Source organism: Callorhinus ursinus, unplaced genomic scaffold (genome assembly GCF_003265705.2).
Source record: "Callorhinus ursinus isolate GAN/ISIS: 27379988/994484 unplaced genomic scaffold, GSC_fseal_2.0 scaffold37, whole genome shotgun sequence".
Taxonomy (NCBI): domain Eukaryota; kingdom Metazoa; phylum Chordata; class Mammalia; order Carnivora; family Otariidae; genus Callorhinus; species Callorhinus ursinus.
In genome coordinates this window covers 6831221-6841515 of record NW_027397099.1, presented here as the reverse complement: position 1 = coordinate 6841515, position 10295 = coordinate 6831221, and the positions used below count along the sequence as shown (strand labels likewise).

At 48.7% G+C, this 10295-nt stretch overlaps 1 protein-coding gene across 5 annotated transcripts; it reads left to right on the top strand.

The window, feature by feature from the left end:
- Positions 1 to 867: 867 nt before the first annotated feature.
- On the top strand, positions 868 to 9249 carry PDP2 (pyruvate dehydrogenase phosphatase catalytic subunit 2). 5 transcript variants are annotated; one of them, XM_073880176.1, is made up of 3 exons: positions 868 to 933; positions 1983 to 2152; positions 4329 to 9249. In XM_073880176.1, exon 3 carries the CDS (start codon positions 4383 to 4385, stop codon positions 5976 to 5978), a length of 1596 nt encoding a protein of 531 aa, XP_073736277.1. In that variant the 5' UTR covers positions 868 to 933; positions 1983 to 2152; positions 4329 to 4382; the 3' UTR covers positions 5979 to 9249. The 5 variants fall into 5 exon arrangements, with proteins under 5 accessions (XP_073736277.1, XP_073736276.1, XP_073736278.1 ...); XM_073880175.1 differs by having other exon boundaries at positions 883 to 933; positions 1954 to 2152; XM_073880177.1 differs by lacking the exon at positions 868 to 933 and having other exon boundaries at positions 1561 to 2176.
- Positions 9250 to 10295: the final 1046 nt, after the last annotated feature.

The following is a 10295-nucleotide window of genomic DNA, read 5'->3' as shown; positions in this document are numbered from 1 at the left end:
CCGAAACTAAGAGTCACACGCTTAACCGACTGAGCCACTGAGGTGCCCCTACCTTTGACCGTCTCTTTCGGATAAATTAAAAAAGTAGAATAAGTGGATCAAAGACCTGTCCATCGGGTAGCCTCAGTTTACACTCCCAGCTGCCTAGATGGCAATGCCTACTCACCAATATGAAGTACTAATCATGTTTTAATGTTTGTCAGGTTGATTGACAAAAACCAGTATCTCATTTTAATTCATTTGCTTGGTTTTGACTGAGGCTGAATATTTTTACATTTCCTCAAAAAATGACAGCTGATCCGCTGCTTTTCCTTTCCCAAGGAAAGGTAAGTCCTTTTCCTTCATTTTTCTACGTATAAGACCTTGAAACAAAGAAGCCCAGGGAGACTGGCTGGAGTTCTTGGGCTGGCGATTATATGTCAGTGACTAAGCTAGCTATAGCCCTTAAACGAAAGTTCCGGTGCACACAAAATTATCAAGGGTACATTTTTTTACTTTGGAATTGTTGTGTGTGCGGTAACTTAGAAAACCGTTGTGGTTTCAGACTTCGCAGAGTGACATAATTTTTCTCAGAAAAGTGTGGTGGGGACAGCCAGCTGTATGTCTCCAGCAGTCACCTCAGGCACTCATAAATGCTTGCAGATGGAGTAATTAAGCTGTGTCACCCTTTGTCACCCCAAATGAATTATCTATATGAAAAATAAAATTGCACCCATTTCTTTGGAATGCCTTAGAGTTATTTTTAGTTTCAGTCGGAAAATGCCTTCTCAATATCCAGGAAGAGAGATACTGCAAATTCTGACTTACTGGTAAAACTTCCGGAAAGGGCCAAAGGTGAGTGGCAGTATAAATGTCATACCAGGAGCAAGTCTGACAGGAGCAGTTTGATGGCAGCATGTCCTTGGGTCCAGGTGGGCTGGCCAGGCTCTCCAGGTAAGCCGGCATGTCCTCCTTCCCGAAGACCACATTCTCAGGGCTCTCTTAGTGGCCTTTCTGGTCATCTCCTAGTTTTCTCTGCCTCCAGGGAAGCACTGCACTTGCCTTACCACAGTAAGTAGAAGAGTGAGTAAAGCCATTAGTAAGCAAGCAGGGGAAACCTGGAATCCCACAAGGTGAGGGACTGAGGGATTATCTGGTGTCTTGGTTCTCAGCCTTTCTCGGCCTCCCAGTCACTAACCATTTCTGGTAACTGTCAGTGACCAGACCAATGTAATTGTTTTTTGAAGGCCCAATGGCTCCCTGGGGAACCAGTGAAGATTTCAGAGCAGGAATTTGAGTTTTAGAAGGGTCACTGCCTATTCTGTAGAGGAAGAGCTGCTAAGTCGGCAGCTGAAGTCAGGGAGACCAGATGAGAGGACTGGAATAGGGTAGTGAAGTCGCCGGAGACAAATGCATGCACTGGAGAGATAGTTGGGGGATAAAATGAACAAGATTAGATAACTGACGGGGGGGAGGGGGGTGATAACTGAGGGGGGGGGGGGGGGTACGCCACAAACCCCCCAGGCTTCCAAAAAAAAAAAAAAAGACTCCCAGGCTTCTGGTTTAGGCTATCTGGGAAGATGGTGGGCCCATTACTGGGTTAGGGTAGGAGAGAAAGAGCAGGTTTGGCAGGAAGATGAGTCCCCGGAAAGATGTGTTAGAGGCGTACGTAGGGCCCCCAGAGGGAGGTGTCCAAGTGGTTGAGAGAGGAGTCTGGACGGGTCGGCAAAGCAATGGAGGGGAAGCCGTGAGGTATTATTAAACAACAGCAAGGAACTGAAGGGGCTGCTCGGTTTAGGGTGTGCAGTGTGTGGGAGGTCACGTGGTGGGGTTGCCAGCCACTTGAATGCCGGGTGGAGTAGCCTGCGGGGCGCTCAGCCCACCCACCACCGGAGCCCAGGAGACTGGTGGGGACGGGTGGGGAGGAACCGGATTTGGTCCCTCCCGCCCTGTCCGCCCTCTCGTCCTCCTTAGCCATTGGGCAATTCCTCTGTCCGTCAAAGGCCCGCCTCCGCAGGTAAACCAATAAGAGCCGGCGAGAGGATGCTTCCTTCTCCATCTGGATCTGCACAAGGGGCCGCTTCAAGGAGGTGAGGCGGGAGGAGTGGCAGCCGCGGCACTGTGAGCAGGCGCCAAACTGACGGGACGGACGGCGCGGCGGTGGCGCAAGCTGGTGAGAGGGGAGCGAAGATCCGAGGTAGGGAAGGGGGTGATCGTGGGTTGGGGACTTCTCCACCCCGCAGGGCGTCGCCGGTGCCTTGGCTCTCCCCGGCCAGCAGGATCGGATCAGGTGATGAGGCAGAGAGCCCGGGTGAGTTGAGGTGAGGGGGCGGGCCCGCAGCCACAGTCACCCCATCGCGCGCACGCGCCACGTGGGCTCGCGGACTTGACAAGGACCCTTGACCTCGGACCCGGGCACCCGCACGAGCTGCTTTAGCCCTTGGAGCACCCCCTGTGAGTTAGGCGCCTCGACTGAATTTGCCTGTTTTTCAGGCTGGGAAGCTGGGGCTCAGGGACGTGGTCGCGCCGGGGCTTGAGGGAGATCGGGCTTGGTGGACTCCGGAGACCGAACTCTTATCTATGAGGCTGTGGGTCAGAGACTTGAACTTGGGACCTGTTTGTTTTTTCGAGGGACACGAAACTGTATCCCGGCTGCGGCTGCGGTTGCGGCTGCGGCGGACCGACTTGCGTCGGACACCGTTGCCTGGTTTCTCAGCAGGGCCCCAGAGGGGTGGGAGGTGCCAGGCGCCCTCTGTACTCCTTGACCTAGCGCCCGGGCCCAAGTTCGGGAGTGGGTGGAACTGGGGGGAGGAGGAAGATCCTCAATTCTGAGAGCTCCCAGTGCCCCAAAGGACAAACTTGGAGGAGGGCAGGTCTCCTGAACGAAATCCTAAAACATGTGGGAAACGCTCCTCTTAGGTCACCGGAGAAAATAGAAAATAGAGCAGTTTTTTGTTTGTTTGTTTGGTTGGTTGGTTGGTTGGTTGGTTTTGTCTAAGAAAAAATGCCACCAGAGTCTGTTGAAGGTGCTAGGAAACTGTTCCCGTCATGTCCTTGTAGAAGCAGATGTGAATCTTTTGGAAATCAGTTAGGCAGTTATGAGTCTACACGCTTTGACCTACTGATTCCTCCTTTGGGAAATAAGTAGGTTAAAACCTAAGTAGGGAAAAGGTTGGTGTGCAAGGCAGTGCAGTATGGTGTTTCATAAAATGTTAGCCAGTGGAAAGGCCCTGTAAATCTACAACGTTAGAGAACAGTTAAGTAAATTGAGATTGTTTATGCCAAAATGGGGTATTGCACATGCATGAAATGTTTATCATGAATAAAATGCTCTTAAGAAGAAAACCACAGTGTACGTTGTGGTTTCAACTATATAAAAATGTATACAGAATGACTAGAGGAGTCACCTAATAATAAAAGTAATAACTACCTTTTTGGAGCAGAAGGGTCAAATTTCATTAAATCCTCACAAAACCGGGGCGCCTGCGTGGCTCAGTTGGTTAAGCCGCTGCCTTCAGCTCGGGTCATGATCCCAGGGTCCTGGGATCGAGCCCCACGTCGGGCTCCCTGCTCATGCAGGAAGCCTGCTTCTCCCTCTGCCTGCCGCTCTCCCTGCTTGTGCTCTCTCCCTCTCTCTCTCTCTCTCTCTCACTCTCTCTCTCTGTGTGTCAAATAAATAAATAAAAATCTTAAAAAAAAATAAAATAAATCCTCACAAAACCTCATGAGGCTAGTGTTCTTATCCCACTGTCAGACAGCTGAAGCGCAGGCAAGTGAAGCAGTGTGTCTGATGTCAGACAGCTAGGGTCATACCTGGTGTGCTCTTGGGCCTTTGGAAATGCTATGTCTAGCCAGTAGTTGAGGGCCTGTTGTGTACCTCGTATAGGCCTGGGCACTGGGAAAGCCACTGGTGAGTAAGGGAGCCTAGGTTCCTGATTTCATGGAGCTTACAGCATAGTGGAGAAGCAGATATTTAAATAAACATTTAAACAGTCTGCTGGAGAAAGTGAACATGGGAGCTAGACCCTGGGCTCTGGCAAGGGAAAGGATTTGGGAAGGAAAAGAAAAAGGGGGGCCCCTGGGTCAGCTGTGAGGAATGAGTAAGCCCTGTGGGGAAGCCTTCAGTGGCTAAGAGTGGAGAACATATAAAAACCCTGTTTTCTCCATTTTCTGGAATGTTATTTGTGTGTTGTATTGGGAGGTAGGGAGACTTGCTTAAGTATTTTGAATTTAGTCAACTCTTGAAGTTTATCTTAAATCGCTTTTGTTCAGAATGGTAGCAAATGTTTTCAGAAGTCATTGTTTTTAAGAAGTTGAATTTGAGCTTTCTTCAACTCTTTAATTTTCAGGTCTAAAGAAAGCCCCTTTTGCTGAAGGAACACATTTGCTGGTATAGTTTCATAATGTCAAGTACTTTGCCCTTCTGGATCTTAAAAAATTCTGCAAGGAACAGCATTGCCACGTTACAGGGAGGCAGACGTTTATATTCAAGGTGTGCCTCAAATAGAAATAAAGCAAGATGGAGACTCTTTTCCCAGGTACCAGGCACCGGAAAAGTCAGTGTCCCGTGCAGTGACGTTGCTCTGCAGAAAGCCTACAGACACACATCAACAGAGGAAGATGATTTTCAGTTGCAGCTCAGCCCTCAGCAGGTAAATGAAGTGCTGCGAGCCGGCGAGTCGGCCCACAAGACTCTTGACCTCGTCAGTGGAGTCCCAAATTCAGTGTTACGGTTTGAGAGCAACCAGCTGGCTGCCAATTCCCCAGTGGAAGACCGGCGAGGTATCGCCTCCTGCCTACAGACCAACGGGCTGATGTTTGGCATCTTTGACGGACACGGTGGCCATGCATGTGCTCAAGCAGTGAGCGAGAGGCTCTTCTACTACGTGGCCGTGTCACTGATGTCCCAGCAGACCCTGGAGCAGATGGAGGGAGCCATGGAAAGCATGAAGCCTCTGCTGCCTATCCTGCATTGGCTCAAGCACCCAGGGGACAGTATCTACAAGGATGTCACGTCAGTGCACCTTGATCACCTCCGCGTCTACTGGCAGGAGCTGCTTGACCTGCACATGGAAATGGGACTCAACATTAAGGAAGCATTAATGCACTCCTTCCAGAGACTGGATTCTGACATCTCGCTGGAAGTCCAGGCCCCCCTGGAAGATGAGATGACAAGGAACCTTTCACTCCAGGTTGCCTTCTCCGGGGCAACAGCTTGCATGGCCCATGTGGATGGAGTTCACTTGCATGTGGCAAACGCTGGTGACTGTCGAGCCATCCTTGGGGTCCAGGAAGACAATGGCATGTGGTCTTGTCTGCCTCTCACCTGCGACCACAATGCCTGGAACCCGGCTGAGCTGGCACGGCTGAAGAGGGAGCACCCTGAATCAGAGGATAGGACGGTCATCGTGGACCACAGGCTGCTGGGCGTCCTCATGCCCTGCAGGGCCTTTGGGGACGTGCAGCTGAAGTGGAGTAAAGACCTGCAGCACAGCGTCCTGGAGAGGGGCTTTGACACCGAGGCCCTCAACATTTACCAGTTCACCCCCCCACACTACTATACTCCACCCTACCTGACTGCCGAGCCTGAGGTCACCTACCACCGGCTGAGGCCCCAGGATAAGTTCCTCGTGCTGGCCTCGGACGGCCTGTGGGACGTGCTGGGCAACGAGGAAGTGGTGAGGCTGGTGGTGGAGCACCTGGCCGAAGTGGGTCGGCACAAGCCAGACCTGGCCCAGAGACCTTCCAAGCTGGGGCTCATGCAGAGCCTGCTGCTGCAGCGCAAAGACCAGGGGCGCCACGCAGCCGACCAAAACGCAGCCACGCGTCTCATCAGACACGCCATAGGGACCAATGAGTATGGAGAGATGGAGCCGGAGCGGCTAACGGCGATGCTGACGTTGCCAGAGGACTTGGCGAGGATGTACAGGGATGACATCACTGTCACGGTGGCGTATTTTAACGCAGACTCGATAGATGCATATTACAAGGGGGGCTGAGAGGCTCGCGTATGGCCAAGGTCAACTTAAATGCTTTGCTAAGACATGTTCCCGTGGTCTTAAGCTGCCTCTTCAGACAGTAAGGCCAGCGGATGTAGCTTGCTTAATCACAGACTGACATGAGGAAAAAAACAGCGTTGGTTTAAAAGCAGTGGCATGATTTCATGTCCCCATGTGTTTGGTCACCTTTTCTACGTAGAGCGGGCAGAGCATTGAGAGCACATAGGCTTGGGCCCAGAGCCAAAGTCCTTTTATAAAGACACTGTTGTTAGACTGTCAGCCTGAGCCTTCAAAGGGTAAATTTAATTATCGTTCTTAGAATATGAAGAACTTCAGGATTTTCTGAGGTTGTGCCGCAAAATCGGCAGACTTGGCGGTTTTTCCTGATTCACAATCATGGACGTCTAGACTATGAAGGGAGGTTTTATTTTTTATTTTTAAATTACTAAGACCTGGGTTTACAAAACATATTCTAGGACACTTTTCTATGCAATATTTTAACTTTTTTGTGTGATTATACTTGTGAAAGCACTTTGTGATGCTGCGTCCTCGTTGTGTTTTAGTTTGCTCTAAAACTGAGCCCTCAAACTTGCAAACAGACCTGCTGTAAGCATGCTTGGAATGACTCATCTTGATTTTCAGCTGAGGGGGTGGGGGGGGGTGGCTAGGCCTCTGGACCAGCTGAACTCACTTGTGCGGCTTGTGATCCCTTCTGCTGTGTCCCGCCCCTTAAACCTTGAGCCATACGCGGAGGTAACTTCTGTCTCAGCTTTAATTCCTGGCTTTCCCTGCATTAATAAAACACCCTGCAGAGCTTAGCCTCTGTGTGGGTTATTTAGAGCCCTTAGCCTTTCTGATTATACCTCTCAAACGTTCTTCTGTGAATTCCACCTAATCCTCCTACCCGTGCTTTGCTGCTGCTGACTGCGCAGTGCTGTCCGGGAGGAAGACTCCCTCTTCAGAGAGTTGCAGGGAAGGAGAAAGTGCGATTACGGAGGATGATTGTTGTGACAGGAGACAGGACTGGCTGATGCCGTGGCTTGTGGACTTAAGTAAGACTCCGCCTGAACCTGGACAGGTGAAAACACGAAGGACTGAGAAGTCGCTGACCAGGGCTGCCTGCATCCAGAGAGGCAGCGGGGAAGAGGGAGGAGTGAGATTTGTCAGACGGGACACTTGCCGCGAGACTGTGGGCTGAGCCGCCGTGGCTACTCCGCAGGGACCAGACCGTATTTAGTAGAGGAGTCGGGGCAAAAATAAAAATGTGACCCGTAATGGCTTCTGTGGGCAGCACAGTCTTTGTGTTGATTTCAAATTAAACCACGTGTCTCCTTTCTTGGGGAACAGATTTCATGTTCTCGTGAATTGCGGTGGCATTTAAACAACAGGAAATGTGTCCCTAAACAGAAACACAAATATAATCCCACAAAGCTGACAGTTCTGTCTTCCTGCACTACGTCGAGTGATCCTCTCCTCATCTCCACCTTGTGCCATCCACTGAAATAAACGAGAGTTTGACTTTTCATGTCCCCGTGACATTCATTCACGTGTTGGGGGACTTCTAGCTGGGGGACATTCCCCTGTCCGTTTTCCAGTGTAACTGTTCAGTGATAGGGGCTTCGTCTCTAGTGCTTCAGCCTCGGTCCTTTTATTCTGAAACCATTAGTGTTCCTTTTGATCTCCTAGGTTGAGAAATGAAACGTGCATCACCACTGTTGGGCTTGCATGAAGGTTTGTTGCTAGAGCTGAAGACTGCCGGTCTGACATCCTTTGTTCTTGATGCCAGCTAAACCCTGGTGCACCTCGGAGCATTACAGACTGTCTGAATCCTGTTTGAGAGCCTCGCTCTCGTGGGTCATAAAATGCATCTGATTCAGTAACTCGGGGGACAGCTGAGAGGATACAGACTTCCCGCCTGCTTCTCCAAGCATATCTGTGTTCTCTCCCTGCCTCATATATTGCCTGCTTTCTAACTGCTATATCGAGATGAAAGAAAGCCCGGTTTATTGTCTGCCTTTTTCCACTGTGAGCTCTCTCAGCTCTTTCCCTGAATGCTCCAAGGAGAGTGTCCTGGTTAAGCCCCAGCATGTCTGTCTCCCAGACCACCCTTCTGGTGTCATTGGCCTTTCTGAGACACACGGGCTATTGCTTGAGGGCACTGGGATTTGAGAGGGGGTTGGTGGCACTTGTCGGTCTTCCAAAGCATTGATCATTTCTTTATGTAAAGCTTTCAATTTTGAGACATCTAAAACTAACTAAAAAATAACATTGACCATTTAATATTTTGGATATAACTTGAATAAAGTATGCCTTGTTTCTTTAAATTGCGTATTAGTGTAGGTAAGAAACTGGTAATATTGGCATAATTTAGATATTGATTTATGTATAAAGAATACAGCTCTGCTGATTCTGGGGATTGGTCAAAATAAGGAAGATGGTGTAGTTCTAAATTCAAATCAGTATGCCAGGTCGAGTTACTTAGATTCAGTTTTCTGAAGGATTGTTTGTAACATTAAGGCTAATTTGTTATTTTTTAAAAAAGCTGATTTGTTATAGTGAAAATGTGAATTTTGAGGTATGTTAATATATAATCATGGTTTTCCCAGAAGTGTGATTGGCCTAAAAGATCGTTCGTATCGGACACACTGGGTAAAAGTTAGGTTAGACGCAGTTGAGCTGTGGCACCTTTTGTATATAAGTGAAATACAAACAGTTTGAACTTGAGTCAGCGAAAGAAGAGAATAATGAATTGTTGGGAACAAGAAAATGTGTTCAGAAGGAGTCTGGCTTGACTCTTAGGTCCATCAGTTCCTGGTAACCTATCTTCATTTGACAGCTCTTGGGAGGCCTCTACTTCCCAGATTAAACCAGAGGATCCTGGAACTGAGCCATCCTAGTTTCATCTTAAAGTGGTGCATTTGTCTCTGAACATGACTCCTTCCCCTGGCAGAAAAATCCCCAGTGTAGCTTTGGAGCTGGGGTATAAAAGCTGGCAGTACTGTCCTCATACGAACTGCCTCGCATATCACTGAGAGGGAACACGGGTGGCCGAGCAGGCTGAGGCTCTGTCCCTTATGCCTGGGGCACCTGATGTGTAACTTGCTTCCTGGAAAATAATTCTTATCAAGCATTGACTTAGAAAAATGATTAACCCTGTTCTTTAATATTTACTGACATTTGTATTTTAAGCTGTATAGCAATGTTCTTATTTGACATTGATTTTCTAACTCTTAGAGATATTTAAATGAAACTTGTAAATAAAGGAGGCAAAATGAAATTTGGTTTCTTTTGGTGTGAATAGTAATTTCTTTCGGTCTTTAGGGTGCTAGATTAGACCAGTCTTTGATTCACCACCTTTATCTGGCCATGGAAGATTTTAGTCTGTTCAAGGTCTCCCCTCCCCCACCCCCAAAGAAGTTTCCAATGCAAATTTTTGATGGCTGCTGACCACACAGAAAGTCCTCATTTGGGTGTTAACCGTGTGTGCGGGGGGGGGGGGGGGGGGAACGGGACACCTGAAATGAAGGAAAAGGAAATGAAGGCTTTTGTTGTAAGGGACTCCACACACTCCATGCCAAGGCCTGCTGAGCTTGTAAAACCAGCTTGTGTTAAATGCAGGGCCAGCTTTAGGGAAAAGTTCCAGGCAGCTATCTCCAGTGTTGAAGACCCCCTCCATCCCACCCCCAACTCCCTGAGCTCTGTCTCCCTGCCTCTGGAGAGAGAAAGCTCCTAAGGACTGCCCCTATGGGTACTTCTTAAAATGCAATCCAACTATTAAGTCATTAACACTTCAGTGTGGTCTAGGGTGGTTCGTCTGGGCTTGAAGAGGAGCAGATTTGGGGGAGGGAAAGGTAGAAAAGGGAATGTCTGTGGTCTGATGAAGATAACAAGAGGAGCCATTTCCCTCTTTAATATCATAAAACTAAAATACTTGCCCCTGACACCGTGGTAGGGCTGGGATTTGAGCCAAGTCCACAGTCCATCCACTTGTCCCAGTACTGGCCCCTTCAGAAAGGGAACATAACGCATGAAACTCTTTCACTGCACAGTTTTGGCCCAGGGTGGGTGGAGATGGGATGGAGAAGTAGGTGGTGCTGAAAAGGAGCTAGATATACTTAACACATGTGTTCCAATATTCCATCATTTTGGAACACGATAAAAATACAAGGGAAACGGAGAATTAAATTTTCAAGATTGAGCTCTTTGGACTCCTTCCAAGGGAAGAAATAAATTTATGCTGTTTCCTTCATATCTAGAGTTTTTGTTTTTATTTTACTTGATGCTACTAAATGCCCTGAAGTGGTTCCCAGGCTGGTG

Excerpts from the sequence above, each read along its gene's own strand:
- PDP2 (XM_073880176.1), top strand. The coding sequence starts at position 4,383 with ATGTCAAGTACTTTGCCCTTCTGGATCTTAAAAAATTCTGCAAGGAAC.